Below are 24,360 nucleotides of genomic sequence, written 5' to 3' on the forward strand. Positions count from 1 at the left end.
CTTACTCATTTGTTTTCTTCCCTCGGGGAGACCTACAGCAGCCTCTGTTCCCGTGCAGTATGCAGTGGGGGCTGCACTGGTCGAAGTGTGGGACCCCGACTGCGATTTGGCTGCCCAACTCTGAAATCTTTCCATTTGCAAAGATAAGAATACCAAGAGATACATGTAAGGAGAGCCCACCGGCCCCCTTTCTTAGAACAGAGTTTATAGAACAAGCAACATGGCAGAGAGTTCAAGCCAAACCCCCTGCATTTTTTTCCCCACAAAGCACACAAAGACCATTGATTGTACAGTGCAATTTTTTTTAATTTAAGTTGTTGGGTTTGTTGGTTTTTGTTTTTTTTCAAAAGCACATCATACTACAGATTAATGGAAATAGGTGACTTTTCCCCTACAAATGATAGTCACTAGAACAGAGCTCCGTACGATCCAAACATATGAAAAAATAAAATATGATATTTTATAAAGTCCCTTCCTTCCTCCCTCCCCTCCCTTTAAAATCGCTTTTCTTGAAAATCTTTAAAAGTATACTCTTCCCCCACCCACCCAGCCATATGTCGCAAACCAAGCATCACAAACCAAGTTGTTAGCAAACGGGGGGAAAAAATAAAAGAAGAGGGGAAAAATAATAACTGCAGCCATATCTGCAAGGTATTGAGAAAAGAACACTTTCCAATCAGCTAACAGGAATCATGAGAGTGAATGAAAACTGAATAGTAGTTATTTTAAAAGCACAGAGGACCACTACAGGAGAGCTATTTTAAAACAGACACTTATAGCAGCAACTGTTACCCTGCATATGCCTGATCTTGTCTGATCTCGGAAGCTAAGCAGGGTCAGGCCTGGTTAGTACTTGGATGGGAGGCCGCCTGGGAACACCGGGTGCTGTAGGCTTATACCATAGTCTTTCGAGACTGAAGGTTGCCAACCACACTTTCTAGGGAGGCCCAAACCACACTGGAAAATTCTCCTGCAAAAGTCCCACTGCAAGGAACAGAAGTTATGCACATATTTCACCTCCACCAGGAGAACTTCCCCAGTGAATTGGGCCCCGGGCATCTTAGCAAGTGGAAAACAAAACACAAACACAAAACCAGGAAAAGAAAAAAATATATAACTTTGGCACATGCTTGTTAAAGGCCTTTGAAAGCAAAACCAAAAATACAGTCCCCTCCCCCAAAGATATTGGCATAGATTTCAAAAATTGAGAGGAAAGGATGGCGAGGGCCTGGAGGTTGCATAGGGAAGTCCCATCCCTGAAATGAAGCTGGGTGGGACATCACATCAAGGGGTGCCAGATCTTGATCAAGGAATAGGCCTGGCTTCTGCAGCTCCTATACCACTTCTCTACCCATTAGTTTGCCCACTGCCCTTTCCTGCAGTAAGCAAAACTCAGAGAGAGGAAGTAATGAAGGGCTTTGTAGCATCTTCAGAATCAATTCATTTATTCTAGCAGAGCCTTTGCAAGTCCACTTCTTCAAAGATTTCACATTGTGCATCTGATGGACTATCATGCCACAACAACGTATGTGGGGAAAAAATGGCCTGGAAGCCACTACGAACCCCTTAGTGCAACAAAGAGGATTTCCCCCTCTAGAAGGAGAGGAGGACACGACCACATGAAGCCACCTCCTAGCTAGCCAGCACACTGGTCCATTAGCTCCGTATTGTCCACAGCGATTGGCAGTGGCTCTCCAAAGTTTCAGACAATGGGATCATCTCCAGCCTGACCTTCAGAGATTGATCCCAGAACCAGGGATTGATTCTTGCAGGGATTGATCTCAGGACCAGGCTAACTACATGATTCTGGTTTAAAATATCAAGGATGCAGCCACACTGTCTCTCACACAAGTTGGCCCACAATCTCTCTCTCTCTCTCTCTCTCTCTCTCTCTCTCTCTGGGAAACTCAAGATATTACCTGGAAATAGGATTGTCAGCATCTCAACCAGTCACAAAGAACAAAACAGTCAGTGGCTTTGGGGGTTCCAGACTCAATGATGTCATCAAGGACCTGAGACTGCATCTCTCCTAAGTCACCCATTGGGGATTTGAACTTTCTGGTCAATTTCTCCATGAAACAGAACTTTTAAACAGCAGCTAGATGCTTACTGTAGCAGATTTTAATGTTGGTCTCCATGCTATGAAAAGTTTCATTTGCTGATTGCAGGACATCAGATGACAGTCAAAAGGACAAAGACAGGGCAAGTTGCTATTTTCTGTTCAGCTGGGAACCTTAGCCAGGAACCCCACATGTCACTCTTACAAATAAGCAACAAAGGAAGGGCTGGAAATATCTACATGTCAAACCTCACCATCATTTTCAGTACATTCATCAGCCAACAACAGAAACACAAATACAATCAGTAATTCTCAGCCCCAGCATTGACTGAACTGCACTGTGAAAAAAGAAAAGACTTTGGTCACATCCTCTGCTGATGAGACTCAGCTGGAGACATCAAAATCACCACCTGAAAGGCACAGTCTGTCTGGGCAGTTCTCCTGCTCAAGCCCCCACTGCATGGATCGAAGCCCTGCTGGAGCACCAACGTCTTCTGCACCTGTTTCAGTTCATAAGCAAGAGCTCTGCTGGATCAGGCCAAAGGCCAGTCTAGTCCAGCACCATTTTCCCTGCAGAAGCCAACTTGGAGAAGCCCAACAGCAGGAGATGGAGGCAAAAGCCCCCTCCAGTTGTATTCCCCCCCCCACCTTCTGTCTCAGAGGTCAACTGTACCAATGAACTTCAGCCTATTCAATTAACATGGTTAATCACCATTAATAGGACAACAGTTCATGAATTTGCCTAACCCCTCCTTTTAAAAACACATTTCCACCCCACTCACTGATAAAGAAATGCAGGAACCAGGGGAGTCACATATGAAGAAGGATGGTTATGTCAGAAGATGGCTATGGTGGGGTGCATCTGTAATTCTGCATAATTCCTCATTTCCTCTGTTACTGGAACAGAGTGGGAGTGCACCACAGTGGGCCACTTCCATGCCACTGGCAAGTGAACATAAGATGAGCCCTTCTGGATAGGGGACATCTCTGTTTCCCACAATGGCCCACCAGATGCCCCCAAGCAGGAGATGAAAGCATTGCCCTCTTTAAGAATTTCTACAGGCGAACCTCCCCGTTCGACCTGCCACTACTGCTTTCTGCAAATTTGGAATGAAAACCAAGTACATTACATAATTGTCTCCATTACACCGAGTCATATTACACACACACACACATAAAGAGATTGTTACCTGACTCTTGGCCATATAGCAACGCTGTTTGCAATGTACAGTGTTTAGTGCACATCTTGCTCTTTAAGGGCCTTGACAATGCAATTGATTAAGACAAAGTTACCATTGCGTTTTTTTAAAAGTGCTTCTTGAATGAAAGGGTTGGAGTTTGGGAAGAGGGGAAGTCAAGACTTGTTTGCAAAACTGTGGAATTTTTACCGTCAGGTTTACTATGCGAAAGGAACTATCACCTAAGGACTTTAGAGTACCTGCCGGTGATTTACTCTGAAGTGGAGGAGTGGAGGGACATACGCAATATTGCATTAACCCATTTTTGCCTGGCCCACAGCGGTACACATTTGCCTTAAATCCCTATTGCATGTAGGCAACTTTGGGCAGAAATGGCTTAATACCAGCTTCTCTGGGATTTAAGGCAGGGGTGGCCAACCTTTCAACTTTAGGGCTCCTGAACCTTTAACAATTGTGTAGTAGAGGGAATTTCTGGGAGATGACAAGCTGCACCTGCTGAAATTCTACATAATTCTTAAAAGTCCAAGAGCCCTAAGCTGGCCACCCCTGACTTAAGGAGAAAGTAGCCTGCCTTCATATTTCCACACCGCTGCTCGCCTGAAAGCTTGAAATGCAACGACACAGAAGAAATTCCACCTGGCATCTCTTGAGTGGATCCTACACAACTGAGAATAATTTTAACTAGCACTGAATAGACACAATCCTGCTGATTCCATTTTCACCATTGTCAAGACACATGTTGATTTTCTGCAATTTTGCACTTTTCAAAACATGACTTGGCGCAAGTCTCACAGCTTAAAAAGAAGTCATGGTTTAAGACACCACCATCGGGCTTCTTGCGTGGCTGCCTGAAGGATGCACCAGACCAACTGCCTTTGTGCAATTGCTTGAACATAAATGTTGAACCCAAATGCATCAATGGGTTTTGTTTTGCACATGTAGTCTGCTCCAATCATTTCAATGGAGGAAGCAGGTGCACACCAACCAAAAGGTATGTAACTGACAATCTTCTGTTGAAGTGAATGGGGAATTTTCAGGTTTCAGTTGATTTCTCTACTTCAACACTCATTCCTTTGCCTGCGGTCTGAAATGGGCACAGTTCAGGAAGGGCTGTCCCACATGCTATTTCTGCATGTCTCAATCAGCTCCACTTTGCTACTGAAACCCACTTCTGGAGACTGAGCTTGCTGATAAGTTCTTCCCTCCAACAGTTTCCACATTCCCCTGGTGGCCAACTCTCTCTGTCTCCTGTAGTCTCATTCAGAGATGGTTAAGAGGGGTTAAGGTTAGGACATTAAGAGGGGCTTATCAGGAAGGTCCACACTTAATGGGCACTACTAGGTATAGCATGAGAGGACGAGCTGCAACATCACATCACTTATCAGCCTTCACCTAGACTGGAGAAAGGTTAATCCTTCCTTTCCCTCCTGCCACTTCTCCCCTGCAAAAGTAGCCCTGCATTCATGTTAAGTGACATACGCAGGGTTGGGAACTGCAGCCTGAGCTTCGAGGGGTTTTCTAATCCACGGTGATGAGTGACTGCATACAAGCCCTTGGAATGAACCGCTACAATCCTTGTGCTTTCTTTTACATCATGTGTTATTCAAAGGGGGAGCTAGACAGGGATAACTTGCACCTGCCCAGTGCCTGGGTTCCTGCTCCACAGTGCCAGTCCAAAGCCAACCAAAGCTAAAAGGGTGCTTTGAAACTAAACACAAGAAGCTTCGGAAAGGCCATTCATGTCAGGGAGCACAACTGTTTTGGAAATTCACGCCAGTAGCACACAAAACAGACAACACTCCGAGAACCTTTTCTGCTGAACCTCCGTTGAAAGGAGTCCAAGAGGTGCATGAGTGTCAGGGACAGCCCAGCATCTCCTGGACATGACGCAGAGTATGAAATTGCCCCCCCCCATTTGATGGTGCATAATCCACCATCATTCCTCCTCCTGCTCAGAGAATAGACTGAAAGAAGCACAGAAAAGACCAGAGTGGTGGGCTAGAATGACTCTGACACTCTAGCACACCACTCTCTTCTCCACACTTCTGATTAAGTTTCCCCCTTTCAACTTCTAATCTAGGGAGCGAGAGGAGGGGGATCAGGGAGAGGTGGGTGGTAGATTCCCCCCTCCCAATCCACCGCTAGAGATGATAACTTCCGTTGATCTCACGGGTGGGCCAGACCTTGCCAGTGTGATCCCAAGCATCTCCCACTCACTTCAATGGGGTTGGGTAGAGACGTTGCAAAAATAATTGTGTCCCATGTTTGTTTGTTCCCCTGGCAGTTGTCTAAGGAGTTTTTTGTTTTTTTTTTAAGAAAAAAAAAAAGATAATTCAGGAGGAAACGGGCAGGGACATAAGAGCTTCAGACCTCACAAGAGATTGTCTTAAGAAAGTACGAGGGGCACTTCGATAGGAAAGTGGTCATGGCTATAAATCTAGCAGGCGTTCTTCGCAGGTCTCCACGGGCCATTTCGCTGCACCGCCGAACACGTCGACATTGTTGTCGACCCAGGGGATGATATTCCCAGGCATGTTGGTGGAGCAGTTAGCGATATTCATGATGTCTTCTGGCTTCAAGACTCTGTCCCATATATTGAACTGGCTCATCTCCCCAACAAAAGCTTGAGTTGCGTCGAACCGCCCTCCAACTGTGTCCTTCAAGAGGGGTAGAAGAAGAAGCCATGATTAGCTCAACTATTATCTATCTGTTTGTTTATCACATATTTATACCTCCCTTCCTCCAAGAACTTCAGAGTGGTGTACATAGTTCCTCCCCTCCTTTTGTCCTCCCAAAAGCCCTGTGAGGTTGGAGATAGTGTCTCAGTCCAACTCCCAAACCATTATTCACCAACTTGTTTATGTATTGGAATCCTGGAAGATCTGGCGAGGAGGTAGATGTGGTGTCAGCAGCGGCCCCTTTAAGGGTAAGCCCTGGGCATCCAGCAGAGTGTGCTGCACAGCTGCAGCCACTTGAAGGCAATAGGGCCCTCAGGGATATAAGGAGCACCTGAGGCAGGAAGAGGGGCGTGGGTTGGAGAAGGAATGCACATTGGAGGTACGAGAGAAGACTGGGCTTATTGACTTTAATACTCTGACTGATTTGACTGACTTACTTTGGAATCTGACCTTGGACTGTGACTTGGCTTATTGACTTTGGACTCTGCCCTGGATACTCTGACTGACTTTGTGACTAAGGGACTACTGGAACAGACTGCTGGAGACACTGGAGTTTGAAGTGTGGCTGCTGTGCCCAAGACCTGCTGAGGACCAAGGGTCTGCTGTAGTGGCGGGAGGCTGCTGGCAGGAGAGAGGACCTCTGCAGGTTGAACAGGCGAGCTACCCTGGAGGTGGGGTCCAGCAGGACTGCAGGGCAGAACCAGGGTCATTTGCTGGGGGAAAGAAGGGGAGCTAATTTGCTTAAAGTGGGCATAATTATCCAGGCAGAGCTTGGACTGGGGATTTGGCAGAACAGTTTAATAGTTTCTTCTTATAAGAAGTGAGGTAGTCAAATATTCATAAGCGAACATTTTTGAGACATGTATTATAATTATTTTTGCTGGGACTCAAAGAAGGGCCAAGAGACATTAAAGTCATCAGTGTGCTACTGTGGCCTTAAGTTTACTTGTGTGTAGCAGCCAGGTGGGACCACAATTTCAATTAGGACAGCAGCATTCAGACAGATAGTCTTTAACATTTTTATCTTCACACAGTTTTCCCTGCTGAAAATCACTTCTAGGATGCTTTAGAGCAGAGGTTCCCAAAGTGTGCGTGGTGGTACAGTCAGGGGGGCACCATGGGATGCACCCGGTGGCCCCTCCTACCTCTTCCCACCATCTTGGATATCAGGAAATCTTGAGAGACCCAAGATGGCAATGCCCAAATTTCACAAGATGAGACAGGAAGTCAGTTCCGGTTGCGTCTGGGAGGTCCTCTCAAGCCCTCCAGCTGCAGGCTCATGATCTGCAAGTATTCAAATCCTCGGGTGTTGAGCCCATGAATAAGGAAGGCCCACTGTATACTGTCATTGACTGGCACCCTGCCTGGGGCAGAAGAGAAAAGGAAGGAAACTCTGGTTTTTGCGCTACTCACCTGCTCCTGACCAAGGATCAGAACCCCGCCTGGTTTAATGGGGTGCCAAGGAGCTAAATTATCCCCAGTGCCAAGTTTTTCCCCATCCTGGAACGCTTCCCACATTCCGTCTCTCGTCATCCATGTGACACATATGTGGTGCCATTTCCCATCGCTGATGAAGAGCGGGAGCTGGGCCACCTGCACGAGGACAAAGAAGACACAAGAGCCACCTTCAAGATTCCGAAGGGCTGTCAGGCAGAAGAAGGGGAAGACTTGCTCCTTCTTGAGGACAGGATTGGAGCCAACAGGCTGGAACTACAAGGATGGAGATTTAAGCTAAAAAGTAGGTAGAATTTCCCAGCAGGAAGAGACAGCTGGTACTGGAACAGTTTGCCTTGCGCAGTCATGGGCTCTCCCTCATTGCTGGCTTTCAAGCAGTCTGGATGCTCAACTGTCAGGGATGCAGTAGAAGGGGCCTACAGTGAGCAGTGGGGTGGGCTGCATGACCTCTAAGACCCTTTCCAACTCTTAACATTCTATGAAGCTACCACAAGCAGAGCCTTGTGCCCCACCGAAACCTGTGCCTGTTTGTTCTGCAGCAGGGACCTTGTGAAGCTCTCACTGGTCATCAGAAAACTATCTGAACACACACACACACACACACACACACAAACTGTGAAGACTAGATTTTAACACACAGCAGGGGTGCCAATTAGGGAGAGCGGGGGGGGGGGGACATCCCCTCCTCCTCTCCACTCCCTGCCTGCATTTAAGTTCTAACCAGATATCCTCGAGAGTTATTGCTAGACAATTCATTGGCTGGGCAAACTGTTGTCACAGAAAGCTTAAAAGCACCCATGCGCCATTTAGAGATGAGTGGGGAGATTCCCCTCTAGGAATGCATGAGCGTCCCAGTGTTTGACGTGAAAGAGTCAAACCTCAGCACATTTTTCAGACAAAAACATTTGCACAAGCTCAGGTTTAGGCGAGCCATTGATTCAATCTCTCACAAAGACTAGGATGGGAGTGGCCAATTCAGAAGGCACAGAAATGCTTGTCTGGACTCTGCTTGCAAATATTTGGGCAGGAGAGTGGCAGAAGCCATCACTGGTCTGAAATCTCAGATAAAGAAGGAACTACCTTGCCTCACCAGAACACAATAAGCCCAAGTTTTGCCTCTGAGTCCAACTCCCGGAGTGGCCCCTACCTGTATGATACACTGGTGTGCAACATCCACAATTCATGTTTTTAATGTACAAATGCAAACATCTTAAGTGTGGATGCTGAACAAATGTAATATGTGGAGTGATTCTTAGGGACAACACTAAAAAATTAACCCCACATGTTGGTCATTATAATCATATTTGGGGTATTAATATGGAGCTTTAATGTTCTTGAAATTACATCATCTCAGTCATCCTTTCAACAATGCTAGAAAAAGATAGGCTGGTAGTATTATACCCATTTTGTAGATGGGTAGGGTGAGGCTGACAGACAGCAGTTTGATTAAAGGACCAAAAGAGACATTGTACATGCTGCTTTTTAATAGTATAGGATGGAGCTCTCATGAAGCTCAGAGATTCTTTCAAAAGTGCAAGTTCAACCCCTGAAAACGGTGTGACATCCCTTTTTACCTTGGCTGACCAATGGAAAGGGGTCCCTTCCTCACCTTATCATTGATCAACAGTTCAATGGGGTTGTTCCCCCATTCGATCAGCACAACTTCATTCGCTTGTCCGGGGACGGCATAAGAGAAGGGCGTGCCTATTCCTGGGGAGGCGCTCGACTTCAGCCACAAGCAGACGGTGAACGCATAAAGCTCGGGCAGTGTCTTCTTGATCTTCCCATACAAGTAATTGGTGCGAAGAGGAAGGGAGACTTTGAATTCATCTGGCGATTTGAAGGCGCTGCTACCTAGGGTCGCATCCAAAGAAACAACTTTACACACACAATATTAGGAGGAGGAGCCACTTGGAGACTTTTGTGGACTTGGTACTGTTGATGCCATCAGCTCAGAATAGCACCAGTAGAGCTACAATGAAGACAAATGTTGTAGATTAATAACACACTGTGTGAATAAGTCCTTCCTTTTGGTTTGCAGATTGGTCTGCAACTTTCAGTGAGGTGTGTTCAGCATAATCTCGAGAAGCAGGGAATGCCATACTGCAGGTGCCATAACAGAAAAGGCCCTTTTTTGGTCCTATTTTGTCTAACCTGGTCTCATCCTTCATTAGGCCTCTTGTATCTTACCACCCATCTTCATGAGCAGCCTGGCTGAGTTGTGGAAGATACCATGACCTCAATGATCCAGAAATGACATCTTCTCCATTCTATTTTTTTAAAGGAAAAATAGCCAGGAACGCCTTTGTGATCCAAAAAGACTTATTCTGAGGAACACACAAAATATATCTTGTCCTCTAGACTCTGGTTTAATCATCATCATCATCATCATCATCTTTATTTATACCCCACCCTTCTCCCCAAAGGGACCCAGGGCGGCTTACAACATGTTAAAAACAGATTAAAACATAATTTAACAAACAGATAAAAACATATTAAACACATTGACAGATATCATAAAAACAATAGTCAGATAAAAAGTCAGGTAAAAAGAGCATAAAGCAGCAGATCATAAAGGAATCATGCCTGTAAAAAATACTAAAAGATGTAGAAAAGATGTTTAAAAGGCCATGAACTCAGAAGGCTTGTTTAAACAGAAGGGTCTTCAGGCCTCACCGAAAAGTATCGAGAGGGAGCCATTCTCAAGTCAAGGGGAAGGGAGTTCCATAGCGTTGGTGCCACTACTGAGAAGGCCCTATTTCTTGCCGCCGCCCCACGTACCTCCTTAGGCGGCGGCACTTGTAAAAAGGCCTTCTCTGATGACCTAAGAGGACGAGCCGGATTGTACGGAAGTAGGCGGTCTCTAAGATACCCTAGCCCAGAGCAGTATAGGGCTTTAAAGGTCAAAACCAGCACCTTGAATTGGGCCCAGAAACGAATGGGCAGCCAATGTAGCCCCTGGAGAAGGGGCTATTTAACCTTCATAAAATGCCTGTGTTTGCAAAATTTGAAAGTACATTCATTAATTTGTCTGAACAAGTCATTGTCCAGATTTGCTAATCCTATAAATATCATTTAAGGAGAATCTATATTTAAATAGTTCATACACATTCTCTTATTCTGGGGGGAAAAAAAGACAAACAAAAATGACTATGCTGGCAATTTTCTGTTGTACCTCAAATGCAAGCCCTGTGCACTTGAAATAAAAATGCACAAACTTGCCAAGCAGGCAGTTTTCTCAGTAATTAAATCTAAGGATCTGATTAAATGATTAGGATTAAGAGTGTCCCTCAGTGGCTCCGTGACTAATCCATGGTAAAGGTTGTACAATCGGAGGCAGGATTCATCTGTGGCACGACCGAGTGAGAGACGCTCAATACATGATTAAAAAGCAAAAACAAAGTTGGTCTCTTCAGGAGTTTCCTCCGAAAGTGAGAAGGAAGGACCTTGCTCAAAGAACGAATGCCTCTCGGAAGCCTGCAAGCGGGACAGAAAGGCATAATTCCACTGGTGCTCCCTTAAATATTCATACTGTCATTGATCCCAGTGGCTGCACAGTCATCATGACTGGTAGCCATGGATCGACACCTCTTTTCAAGCTATCCAAGCCAATGGCTATCTATGCCAACAAATTCCATACAGGGTGGTAGATAAGACATTCTAATTAAATAAAATCAAATAATGTGGGTGAGATGCTTTCAGTGCCAGGCTGCTAGAGGCCTTGGGCCAAAACCTGGTGTGGGTCCTTATGGCACCCCATACTCACCTTCTGATGGCACACTGGGCTTTACCACCACCACTGCTACTAAGGGTTCAAGGGTCGGCCCAGGCAAGTGGGTCCTGTGATAGGTGTGAATCCTTAGCTCCAAGTGCTTTGAATGCACTTCAAAAAGTGAATTCCTAAATTCTAATGATCTTTAAGATCTGCAGTCATTTATTTTTCTGGTTTAATGAAAGAAAAGGAAGACAAAAGGTTTTGGAAAAGGAGGAGATTAACTGGCTTGCATTTTCAGGGAGTGCAAGCAATGTTTGCTGGGCAAACTCCTAGGAGTATCAACATCTGAGTTACACAGGAATCTGCCATCTGCTTGATGCCAAGTTCAGTGTAACTCAACAGCCTACTCCTATACATAATGAATGGCTCATGTATTCCATCATTCATGCCCTCCTAAAAAATAGAAGCAGTGAGGGCTGGCGCCAGCCACTACTTCTACAGAGGAGGGAAAGGCAAAATTTATGAAAGAGACTCATACCAGTCATGATTTATAAGTCTCGCCAACTACAAGCCAGCAAGGAAGATTTGGGGGGGGGGGGGTCAAAACAAACCTGTTAATTTTAAATTAACTGATGCTATTAATTGCAGGTTGAACTTTTCAGAAATCTTTGTGTCTTGGCTGATGAACTGTATGCACACCTTGCGGGGATCTGCTCAGATCACTATGCAGTGAATTAATTACAGTCCGTGCATCTGAATAACCGTATTCTTTGATTTGATTTTTTAAAAGATATTCCACAAAATCGGAGCTGAGGGAGTATCATAGCTGAGCTCATCTCTGCCATGAACTCAACACAGCAACTTTAAGCACACCATCCTCTCCATCAGTGGCATAGCTAGAGGGGGTGCAAAGCATTAAGTTTCACAGGGAGCCGTGTGCTTTGCACGCCCTCTAACTACACCACTGCTCTCCATTCTCTCCTATCTGTAGCAGGATACTATTGTTTATCTGCTTATGACTGTTTATTGCCTGTGAGTTCTTTTGTTGCAGTTTGTTACAGTTCTCCCTGTGCTGTGTTTTATTTACCATTTTATCGCTCTTATATTGCTGGTTAATTATTATTAGGTTTTTAACTGGACTCGAGCCACTTTGAAGTCTCTTGGGAGCAGAAGAACAGCAGCTTATAAATGAGGAGATGGATAAAAACCTACCTATCTTACCTGTCAAGGGCTGTTGTAAGAATTAGAAAAAGGTGATATACATGAAGCAGTTTGAACACTCAATGTTAAGCACTGTTGAGACAGTTGTAAATTATATTTAGAACCTTCTTTCAGCCCGACTGAATTTCTGAGATAAGGACTGTTCCTCTTGCCTCCGGGAGAACAGCTCGCTTCCTGCATCACTGTTGCTTAACCCATTTTTGCCCAGCCCACAGGTGTACATATTTGGTCCCTGTTGCGTCTATGCAACGTTGGGCAGAAATGGCTTAACTTGTGAAATTAGAGTCTTGGCTGATCTGAGAGCTCCCTACCAATTCAGGGGTGCTGCCCCTTCCACAAATATTATCAGAGAAATCCAGACTTGGTATGCAAAATTTTGAAAGAAGTGAGAAAATTGGCCAGAGCGATTACCTCTTTCCAACTCGGAGACTCTTTCCAGAAGTGCGTTCAGGGCCGCCTCTGTCCTTTGCCGGTGGGTGGACGTCTCATTGTGAATCAGGGTTTTCTCGTTCTCCAGTTCAGCCACTTTGCTCAGAAGCTGGCGCTCCAGATCTCCAAGCCTCTTCTGAAGCATCTCTCGGAGATCAGGAGACAGGGCAGCGTAGGAGACGTTGGATCGGAGCTGGTGCTTTAAAAAGGGGAAAGATGACATCTTATGCCACTGCTGAGCATTACAATTGGACTGACAGCCCAATCCTAGGCATGTCTACTTGGATGCAAGTCCCATTCATTTCAATGGAACTTACTTCCTGGTAAGCGTATACTATAGGATTGCAGCCTTATAATGTGTATAGGCACTGGTTGACAGTTTGTATCTGGGCCTTATTCCAGTGGTTGGTTTTAATCTTTAAAGCCCTGTGTGATTTGTCGTGGCCAATATGAATCTGCCCGGGCTTTACTGTCTGACTCTCAAAATCTATTCCCTGACCTGCCATTAACAAGCATTCATTTGCCAGGGACCTGAGATAGGGTTGTTTTTTTTGGGGGGGGGGGGTTGTTTTTTGTTTTGGTGCTGCAATTCTAGACTGCCTTCCCAGGGGAGAATCATCTATCCCCCTTACTCCCAGGTTTTTAAAGAGGTCGTTAAGACCTTCTCATTCTGCACGGTTTTTAAATACCACATTAACGCATTTCACATGCGCTGCCTCCGACGCATCCTCGGCATCACCTGGCAGGACAAAGTTCCAAACAACACAGTCCTGGAACGAGCTGGAATCCCTAGCATGTATGCACTGCTGAAACAGAGACGCCTGCGTTGGCTCGGTCATGTCGTGAGAATGGATGATGGCCGGATCCCAAAGGATCTCCTCTATGGAGAACTCGTGCAAGGAAAGCGCCCTACAGGTAGACCACAGCTGCGATACAAGGACATCTGCAAGAGGGATCTGAAGGCCTTAGGAGTGGACCTCAACAAGTGGGAAACCCTGGCCTCTGAGTGGCCCGCCTGGAGGCAGGCTGTGCAGCATGGCCTTTCCCAGTTTGAAGAGACACTTGGCCAACAGACCGAGACAAAGAGGCAAAGAAGGAAGGCCCATAGCCAGGGAGACAGGCCAGGGACAGACTGCACTTGCTCCCGGTGTGGAAGGGATTGTCACTCCCGAATCGGCCTTTTCAGCCACACTAGATGCTGTTCCAGAACCACCATTCAGAGCGCAATACCAGAGTCTTCCGAGACTGAAGGTTGCCAACACCCAACGTATATTTGCATAATGCTTTCTGAGTATCCCGACAGCAGTCCTCATGACAATCTATTAGGCAATCATTATACCGGCACTGCAGATGAGAAAAACTGAGGCTCAGACAGAGCAGTTGGCCTAAGGCTACTCAGGCTGAAATCTCATACACACTTTTCTGGGAGCAAACTCCATTGAACATAATGGAACTTGCTTCTGATTAAACATGCCTAGGACTGAGCTGTCAGTTTATGGCAGAAGCAAGACTCAAACCAGCAAAGTCTCAATTCACATCTCTGTCTCTTGGAGCACAATCCTGTACACGCCTCCCTGAGGGTAAACCCTGTTGAATACATGCATAAATATTTATAGGATTATGCTCTTGGGTAGTGGCTATGAGTACACCACCTGCCTGCTATATCTTTTAAGGCTACAGTTTTAATGATATGCTTGCTCTTAACGACTGGGTTGCCTTTTCTGTTGTTTTAATTGAATTTTAAAGCTGGTAAGCTGCCTTGCAAGGCTTTTTATCCCAAAAGGCAGAATATAAATCTCATAAATTAGCAAGACCCCTGTCTGCAAAGCCTGGAGAGCTTCAACGGATCACTGGGAACAAAACTGAGCTGGGTGAATCAGAAAAAAACAGGTTCATAGCAGTCACCTCTTCAGTGACACACTGAGGCATTCAGCTTCTTTCAGAGGTCCAGCAGTGGTGGACCAATGGCCGGAGCACCAAAGAATGCTGTACCCCCCAACTCCTAAGGTGAACATCTTGCAAGGAGGAAAATTAGCCTGGTCCCCACCATTGGTCAGAGAATGGAGCGGCTGCAGAGGGCTCACTTACTCTCCTCCTCCTTCTCTGGAAAGAACTCTCTGTTGAAATGGCCACCATGCCTGGGTTTAGAGAAGCAAGTGGAAGCACCCTCTGCCATGGTTCAGCTCCTGGGTTGGTCTGCATTGCTTCAAGATGCCTTGGGGATCATTTGGCCTAACAGCAGGGTCTAAATCTAAAAATACATGCATCCCTCGCAAGGACGTCACACATAGATGGGACCGCACCTAAGGAGGCAGTCCTTCAAGCTCCTCCTGGTCTAACGGAGCAAGAAAACTCTGGCCCCAGTTCTCAGCAGATGGTGCTCTCCCTTGGCAGAAGGCTTTCCGCAGGCAGGTCCCCAGCTATTTAGGGCTTTGTAGGTCAGTTGGATGCTTGCAACTGTGTCTGGAAGCCAAGAAAAGCTCTGCAACACTACCAAAGGGATGGCTGTGGGAGCCTGCTCCAGCAGAAACAACAAAGGCTCAGAGACACATGGACACATTACTGTTGCATAAGCTTGTGCAGGAAGAAGCCAACTTTGTGAGGAGTTAATCTCCGATCTCTCTAAGCAGAAAGACAGAGAGACAGAGCAACATCCATATAAAGAAGAAGCAGTGGAGTTAAATGGTTGTGATTGTACCTGCTTAGGCTTGAATTGAGAAAATGGCTTCATACCTTGCTACAGGTGTTATAGCCAGGAAAGATGGGGCCCTCACCAAATATGGCTGCTGTAAATTGTATTCCTCTGACACACTGAAGCTTTACACAGAATTGCCACAGTCTGATTTGAACCCTACAGCTCAAAATTCTTATTATCTTTTTGTGCCTAATGAAGTGAGCTCCAGTTGGCACAAGCGTATATGACCATAAACGTGTTCGTCTGCAAACTTAGCCACCTCACTGCTCACCCCTGTCTCCAGGTCATTTATGAACAGGTTGAAAAGCACCGATCCCAGGACAGATCCTTGGGGCACACCGCTTTTCACCTCTCTCCATTGTGAAAATTGCCCATTGACACACACTCTCTGTTTCCTGGTCGTTTAACATGGCAAGAAATCTGGTCTCCTTTTCGTGACCGGAACACAAATTGACCCAGTCTGTATGAGGATAATTGAAGTCCCCCATGATTACAACCCTGTCCCTCCTTGTCACCTCCCTGATCTGTTTCCTCATTTCAAGGTCCCCTTCCGGTTTCTGCTCTCCCCCACCCCCCACAATGGGCATCTCTGCTTTAAAAAAGGTCCCAGATAACAGGTATTGGAAAGATTCCCACCTGAGATCTTGTCAGGGGGAGATCACTACCTTTGTCAAAACAGATTATCACAGGCTAACTTGCCCTTCACAGCCAAGTTAGAGAGGCTGTGAAGGGCAAGGAAGCTTCCTTCCGTAAATGGAAGTCTTGCCCTAATGAAGAGAATAAAAAGGAACATAAACTGTGGCAAAAGAAATGTAAGAAGGTGATAGGGGAGGCCAAGCGAGACTATGAGGAACGCATGGCCGGCAACATTAAGGGGAATAATAAAAGCTTCTTCAAATATGTTAGAAGCAGGAAACCCGCCAGAGAAGCGGTTGGCCCTCTGGATGGTGAGGGAGGGAAAGGGGAGATAAAAGGAGACTTAGAGATGGCAGAGAAATTAAATGAGTTCTTTGCATCTGTCTTCACGGCAGAAGACCTCGGGCAGATACCGCTGCCCGAACGGCCCCTCCTGACCGAGGAGTTAAGTCAGATAGAGGTTAAAAGAGAAGATGTTTCAGACCTCATTGATAAATTAAAGATCAATAAGTCACCGGGCCCTGATGGCATACACCCAAGGGTTATTAAGGAATTGAAGAATGAAGTTGCAGATCTCTTGACTAAGGTATGCAACTTGTCCCTCAAAACGGCCACGGTACCAGAAGATTGGAGGATAGCAAATGTCACGCCTATTTTTAAAAAGGGAAAGAGGGGGGACCCGGGAAACTATAGGCCGGTCAGCCTAACATCCATACCGGGTAAGATGGTGGAATGCCTCATCAAAGATAGGATCTCAAAACACATAGACGAACAGGCCTTGCTGAGGGAGAGTCAGCATGGCTTCTGTAAGGGTAAGTCTTGCCTCACGAACCTTATAGAATTCTTTGAAAAGGTCAATAGGCATGTGGATGCGGGAGAACCCGTGGACATTATATATCTGGACTTTCAGAAGGCATTTGACACGGTCCCTCACCAAAGGCTACTGAAAAAACTCCACAGTCAGGGAATTAGAGGACAGGTCCTCTCGTGGATTGAGAACTGGTTGGAGGCCAGGAAGCAGAGAGTGGGTGTCAATGGGCAATTTTCACAATGGAGAGAGGTGAAAAGCGGTGTGCCCCAAGGATCTGTCCTGGGACCGGTGCTTTTCAACCTCTTCATAAATGACCTGGAGACAGGGTTGAGCAGTGAAGTGGCTAAGTTTGCAGACGACACCAAACTTTTCCGAGTGGTAAAGACCAGAAGTGATTGTGAGGAGCTCCAGAAGGATCTCTCCAGACTGGCAGAATGGGCAGCAAAATGGCAGATGCGCTTCAGTGTCAGTAAGTGTAAAGTCATGCACATTGGGGCAAAAAATCAAAACTTTAGATATAGGCTGATGGGTTCTGAGCTGTCTGTGACAGATCAGGAGAGAGATCTTGGGGTGGTGGTGGACAGGTCGATGAAAGTGTCGACCCAATGTGCGGCGGCAGTGAAGAAGGCCAATTCTATGCTTGGGATCATTAGGAAGGGTATTGAGAACAAAACGGCTAATATTATAATGCCGTTGTACAAATCGATGGTAAGGCCACACCTGGAGTATTGTGTCCAGTTCTGGTCGCCGCATCTCAAAAAAGACATAGTGGAAATGGAAAAGGTGCAAAAGAGAGCGACTAAGCTGATTACGGGGCTGGGGCACCTTCCTTATGAGGAAAGGCTACGGCGTTTGGGCCTCTTCAGCCTAGAAAAGAGACGCTTGAGGGGGGACATGATTGAGACATACAAAATTATGCAGGGGATGGACAGAGTGGATAGGGAGATGCTCTTTACACTCTCACATAATACCAGAACCAGGGGACATCCACTAAAATTGAGTGTTGGGCGGGTTAGGACAGACAAAAGAAAATATTTCTTTACTCAGCGTGTGGTCGGTCTGTGGAACTCCTTGCCACAGGATGTGGTGCTGGCGTCTAGCCTAGACGCCTTTAAAAGGGGATTGGACGAGTTTCTGGAGGAAAAATCCATTATGGGGTACAAGCCATGATGTGTATGCGCAACCTCCTGATTTTAGGAATGGGTTAAGTCAGAATGCCAGATGTAGGGGAGAGCACCAGGACGAGGTCTCTTGTTATCTGGCGTGCTCCCTGGGGCATTTGGTGGGCCGCTGTGAGATACAGGAAGCTGGACTAGATGGGCCTATGGCCTGATCCAGTGGGGCTGTTCTTATGTTCTTATGTTCTTATGTTCTTATGTTAGATGAACAAATAATCTGAATCTGGTATGAGTAAGTTTTCCATTTTCCTAAAAACAATTTATTTTCTTTATATGTTTTACTACATAAGGATTAACATTTGGTAGGGTCAGAAAGTTACTGGGGAGTGGGGGGAAGCAAAAATCTAACCTGCAGCTTGCCAATCGACCATCCTTGGCTCACAGCAAAGAATATCTAATAATTGAGGTGTAATGTGTATTGATTAACATAGCAACCTTATGCTGCAGACTGTAATACAAATTACTTGTGTGTAAACTCAATCAATGGAAATGTCATTTCTGCCAACCTAATTATTTCACAAATACAGAAAAGAAAAAAAAAACATTTGCTGCTCTTTCTCTTCAAAATGTCACTTCTATAGTGATATTCTGAATATTACTAAAACATTTGACAAGTCATCACAGAAGATGCCCCAGCACATCTCAGAGGGATGGACTCCACCAATGCAGTTCTATAAAACCTTGAACACTCTGCATTACTACAGGCTAGTCCTCAACAGTGTACCTTTGATGTTATATGAGGTACTCGTATTACTATGGGGCTTCCCCACTCTACAGTGACTTGAAAAGCCTTTAATAATAAATAATAACAGTATTTATATACCACTTTTCAACAAAAAGTTCCCAAAGCGGTTTACAGAAAAAAAATCAAATAACTAATGGCTCCCTGTCCCAAAAGGGCTCACAACCTAAAAATATGCAAAAAGAACACCAGCAGACAGCCACTAGAAAAGACACTGCTGGGGGGGGGGGAATGCAATCGCTCTTGCAGATGAACTGAGTGGTTCATTGATTAAGAAAAATAGTCAACTCCATTCTTCAGAACGACAGCCAGGCTGGGAGAGACAATATAGCCTGTTGTAAATAATTGTACATTAGCAAGCAGAAGAATGAGGAAAAAATTATATCTTAACAGCTCAAGACCATTCATTCCAATGACCTTTGAATCAGGTTCTGTAGTTGTCATCTACTCCAACTCCCAGCAAAACATCCTTAGAGCTGCCCTTAAACCTGCTTTTTTTTCTTACAATGTTCTTATTTGCACCATATGCCAAGGGTCATATGATCTAGGAAGTCAACATTACACACTGCAACCCCTTAAGCAAGCATGTTCTTAGTGCAGGCACAGATTAAGAACAAGAAATGAAAAGCTGAAAAGCAGGAAAATAAATCCACAAATCTCTGCTCAGTCTGTGTTATTTGAAGATACAAACAGAGCCTCTATTCCTTTCACGTGGCCATTGGGAAAAAAGCATTAAAGAACAAAACAGCAGCTACTACAGACTGTACTTGTTGCAACAGATTTTTTCCCCCCAAATCTGCAACAGGACACTCAAAAGGAATAGACTTTCTCAGAAGCAGGGGGTGTGCTTTATTTCTTTTGACTTAAAAGGGAGTTTCTCTCACTAACAGGATACTAACGTTAACCTTTACAGAGAAACTTCAAGAAAGCCACTTACTGACACCTTGAGCAGCCTTGCAAAAAGAATGTCCCAGGAAAGATGAGATTGCAGCAATGAGTTGCTGGGAAATGAAGCTTGTTTGTTGCAGCCTCGCACTGCATGGCCACTTTGCTAATTGCCCTCCTGATAATCTACTACTTATATTTAGCAATGACAACAACCCCCCAAGGAGAGAAGCACCTTAGACCTGCCGAGAAGATAAGGCTGCTGGTTAGAAACGGAACTGTTCACGCAAACAGGGAGAAGGAGAAAGGCAGGTGAACGAATCAGAAGCTCTTCAAAGCCTGGTTCCCGAGCACCCTTAGTCCAGAGACGAGAACGGAGGCAGACTTGAAAGCAAGGGCTTCCATCCCAGCTCGCTGGGTACAGATGGCCACAGCCTTGGAAAAATTAAGGATGCAGATCCCTATTCATGGGAGCTGGTCGTTTCTTATCAGAGCAAGACTAAGGCTGCAATCACATTCACACTTCCCTGGGAGTAAGCCCCTTTGACTCTAATGGGACTTACTTTTGAGTAGATATGCACAGGACTGGGCTATAAGAGCCCAATCCTTTTCACGTCTAAGGTGTCCCACTGTAGTCAATGTATCTTACTCCCAGGTTATAGATAGGATTGCAGCCTGAGCCCCATTTCCTGACACAAGTTCCTATCCGATTTCCCAGTGGCGGTGCAGCCATGCCAATGGGGCGCGCACTGCATCCTGTGGTGGGGAAGCTGTTCACAGAGGCTTCCTCAAGGTAGGGGAACATCTGTTCCCTTATCTCAGGGCTGCACTGCAGTTCCACCAGTGCTGGAAAGTTGGGTAGGATTGGGCCCTTAAGTAGCGACGTGCCAGGCACTGTACGGAACTGGCACTGTTACTGCTCAGGAGGCACAAGGAATCCCCAAACTGAATCAGACCAAAGGACCACCTTGTCCAGACTCAGAGGTCCTGGCTGGCAGCTGGACCCCTCTGGGGCATCCACGATCACAGCAAGAAGCGATGGTTATCTTCTGCTGTTTGTCTCCCCCCCCCCCATGTGAAGATGGAGATGCCACCTGGTCCTCTGGGCAGCTGTCAGTGCTGAACGGAGCCCAAGCAGCTCCAGGCTCACCGACAGAGAAGGAGGGTGAACTCGGGCCAGCTCCTGAGGACGGAAACCCCCCCCCGGGGGCTCCTTCTCCGTCCCGCTGGCTGCAGCGGCACTGGGGACTCCGGGCTCTCTCAGAAGGCGGCCCACCTCGCAGGGCGGTTGTGCAGCCGCGGGCAGTCCCCGCAGCCCCCGGCGCGGCTCACCTCCAGGCTCTCGAGGCGCTCCTTGAGGCCCTGCACGGAGCGCCCGAGCTGGAGCAGGAGGCGGGCGGGGTCGCGCGGGGGGTCGCCCATGGTGTCCTTGCCGGGCCGGCGCGCGCCCTCGCAGCGGCCCAGCTTGGCGGTCAGCTCGGCGATGGCGCTGCGCTGCCGGGCCAGCGTCTCCTCCTGCGCGGCCAGCGCCTCCCGCAGCCGCCGCGCCGCCGCCCGCGGCTCCTCCTCGCCGCCCCCCGCCGCCGCGGCCGGCGGGCAGCCCGGCGGGGCGGCGTCGGCGGGCAGCGAGGTGCACACGAAGCGGCTGCCCGCGGGGGGCTCCGGCGGCGCCGCCAGGCTCGGGCTCCGGCGCCCGCACAGCAGCAGCAGCAGCGGCAGCAGCAGCAGCGCCGGCGGGGCGCGGGGCGCGGGCATGCCGGGCGAGGGCGCTCCGTCCGGGCGGGCGCGCCGTCCAGGCTCCGGCAGGCAGAGCGAGCGAGCGCAGCCCGTGCGCGGCGTGGCGCAGGCGCGCGCCGTCCGGCCAGCCAGCCCGCCGCCCCGCGTGCGCTCTTAAAAGGACGCGCGGGGGGCGGGCGTGGGCACCGCGCGCTGCCGCCTGGTTGGCTGCCCGGCACCAGCAGCCCCTCCCTCGCGGGCAGCCTGCGCCTCGACGCGCCCGGCCGGGGAAGAGGCGCGCTGGAGGGGCTGCGGCGCACGCCTGCTCGGAAGCGAGTCCCTCGTGCCCACGGGGCGCGCTGCCAGGGGCTCCTCCCGCCCGCCCGCCCGCCCGGCTCAGCCCCGCTCCTGGCAAGCGCCGGGGCTGGTCGGGCTGCGTGTGTCCGCGCAGGAGGGGCGCCTGGCTGAGCTCCGCTCAGGGTCAGCACCCGGGGCAGGGAGAGGAGTGGGCTGAGCCCCTGCCCTTCTTGGGTCCAGTCCAGGGGAGGTCGGGGGGGTGCCACCCCCAGGGGGACCAGAAGTCATCGCCCCAAAAGGTGGGGCATGACAGCGCATGCAAAGCTATCCAGCTATCCCACCCCTGATGTCAGCGCTTCCCCGCACTGGCACAGCAGTGCCCATGGGACCTGTGCTGCAGTTGGGCCTCCTCACAGCGAGGAAGTGTTTGTTCCCTGACCTCAGAGTGGCATTGCTGGAAAGACCTGACCTGAGGGGTGAGGACTGCGCCCACAAGGCATTGATTGCAAGAAGGCTCTGCACTGCCTGCAGGGACCACCCACAGGGGACAGGAGGACATGCCTCCAGGGCAGACTGGGCAAGGGAGGAGGACCAACACCAAAATGGGAGGCCGAGCTGGGCGTCCAGCCTCAGGCAGCAGCAGCGCTTGGTCTGCTCTGGGAGGCAAGTCCTTAAATCACAGCTTTTGCCGGTGGACTTCCTCCTGTCACCTGGCACAGCTGGAAGAAGCAGTACTTCTGGCTGGCTTGTTGTTTTGGGGCTGTATCCCAGTAAAGATGATTCTGATTCTAAGTCCTTACATTAACTGGAGGTGGCAAGTGCCACCCTGGAAGAGGTCTCCCCCTTAAGGTTCTCTTCTAAACCCATACCTGCTGTGACACAGGCTTGCAGCAGCCACAAGAAATGGATGCCTTTGGCTTCAGGAAATATTATTTTTATTCATGTTTCCAATGTGATCCGCTTCATCGTAAAATGAGTAATTTGTTCTTAGCTACCCAGCCCTAGTCCCACTTACCTGCCAGTAACGAAGCCTAAATATGTACATCGGAAATAGTCACATATTCTTCTCCTGTTTAGACCTGTTTCCATCTCCTTTTCTCTGTTGTTTTCCTTGTGTCACTTCCTATTTTGTAAGTCCCAAGGAGCAAGGATTTACAGCCCAGTCCTATCCACACTTTTCTGGGAATAAGCCCCATTGACTTTAATAAGACTTACTTCTGAGTAAACATGCATAGGCTTGGGCTGCCACCCTCTCATTCTCTCCAAAGTGCAGTATACTTGGATGACTTAGAACTAGAGAGAGTTATGGACTCCTTACTTCTCCAAGCAGTGAGCTGGCTATCCTGGCTGATTTTCCTTAGAGGAGATTTCACTGAAACAGGCACTAGTGCCAAACAGCAAGACCTCAGCCTCCTAACAAAATCCTAGAGAGTGTATCCCATAAGGCCCTTCTGGCTCTTAGCACTCTCTGGTCTCTTTCGTTCTTTCTTTCTCCCAGAGATTCCCTTCTTTGCTGAAGAAGGATTTCCAGCAATTTGAATACTGATGGAGGAGCTGGCAGTCTTGTCCCCCCCTCTGTGCTTCAAGTGGGCTGTCTGTCTTTAAAAAAGATAAATAATAAATGCTACATGTGCTTTTTATTCAGTTTAATATTTGTTTTAGCACCCAATCCTATCCAGTTTTCCAGTGCTGGTGCAGCTGTGCCAATGGGGCATGCACTGCATTCTCCAATGGAGCAGCAGTAACTGAGGCCTCCTCAAGGCATGGGAATATTTGTCCCCTTACCTTGGGGTGCATTGCAACTGCACTGGTGATAGAAAATTGGATAGGATTGGGCTCTTACAGCCCAATCCTTTCCACACTTTCCTGGGACTAAGCACCATTGACTGCAAAGGGACTTACTTCTGAGTAGACATGCTTAGGATTGGGCTCTCCGTCCCTTATTTCTTTTAAAAAATGTTTTAAGTCAGTTCTAGGAAGAAGGGGTCGTGGCATCACAGAAACCAGCCAATCAGTGCTATATCCAGGCAGTTCTACTGCAAAATGTGCAGAATTGTTTTCCCCTAAGCTGAATCCCTGGCAACTTCTGCGACGCCACTGGAACCAACCATATTGGCTTCTGCCTTTCCATTGGACCATTCCAGCGACGTGGTGAGGGGGGATTTGCTGCATGGGTAACAGCCTATCCTCCATACCTTCTTTACCCAGGCTTCGCGCAATGGAGAGGACACTCCAACTTTGCCATACGGCGTCGGCACAACACGGGAAGCAGCAGTTTACCGGTTATAAGTCTTTGCTCGATTGGCATAGAGCAGAGGTCAGCAACCTTAAACACTCAAAGAGCCATTTGGACCCATTTTCCGGAGGAAAAAAAACCTCAGGAGCCACAAAACCCTTTTGACATCTAAAATGAAGATCATATATAGTTTTTTTTTCACCTTTATGCTCTTATAGGTCCCATTTTTATAATGTAGTCCCCTCTTGTAGCTTTTAGTTAGTTTTGTCATACATTCTTGTCCTGTGTTTTCAGATGCCTGGTCCTCTGTGGTGTTTTACCTGATTCCAAGGCCATTCTCTGCCTGGAGAATTATGCCCACTTTAAGCAAATTAGCTCCCCTTCTTTCCCCCAACAAATGACCCTGGT

The 24,360-nt window shown here is 47.6% G+C and overlaps 1 protein-coding gene and 1 pseudogene across 1 annotated transcript; one reads left to right on the top strand and one right to left on the bottom strand.

The window, feature by feature from the left end:
- Positions 1–285: 285 nt before the first annotated feature.
- On the bottom strand, positions 286–21,194 carry NPTX2 (neuronal pentraxin 2). Its single transcript, XM_066640855.1, has 5 exons — positions 21,036–21,194; positions 12,739–12,955; positions 9,001–9,245; positions 7,350–7,529; positions 286–5,915 (listed from the first exon to the last, which is right to left on the bottom strand). Exons 1-5 carry the CDS (start codon positions 21,123–21,125, stop codon positions 5,688–5,690), a joined length of 960 nt encoding a protein of 319 aa, XP_066496952.1. The 5' UTR covers positions 21,126–21,194; the 3' UTR covers positions 286–5,687.
- On the top strand, positions 772–894 carry LOC136634088 (5S ribosomal RNA; annotated as a pseudogene).
- Positions 21,195–24,360: the final 3,166 nt, after the last annotated feature.

The sequence above is a fragment of the Tiliqua scincoides genome, chromosome 13 (assembly GCF_035046505.1).
Source record: "Tiliqua scincoides isolate rTilSci1 chromosome 13, rTilSci1.hap2, whole genome shotgun sequence".
Lineage (NCBI taxonomy): Eukaryota > Metazoa > Chordata > Lepidosauria > Squamata > Scincidae > Tiliqua > Tiliqua scincoides.

Bases quoted from the DNA above. Each gene is read 5' to 3' on its own strand.
- NPTX2 (XM_066640855.1), bottom strand. From the start codon at position 21,125: ATGGGCGACCCCCCGCGCGACCCCGCCCGCCTCCTGCTCCAGCTCGGG. The intron at 9,246-12,738 runs GTAATCGCTCTG...ATGCGACCCTAG, and splicing joins AGTCTCCGAGTTGGAAAGAG to GTAGCAGCGCCTTCAAATCG. The intron at 5,916-7,349 runs GTGAGTAGCGCA...CCCCTCTTGAAG, and splicing joins TGATCCTTGGTCAGGAGCAG to GACACAGTTGGAGGGCGGTT.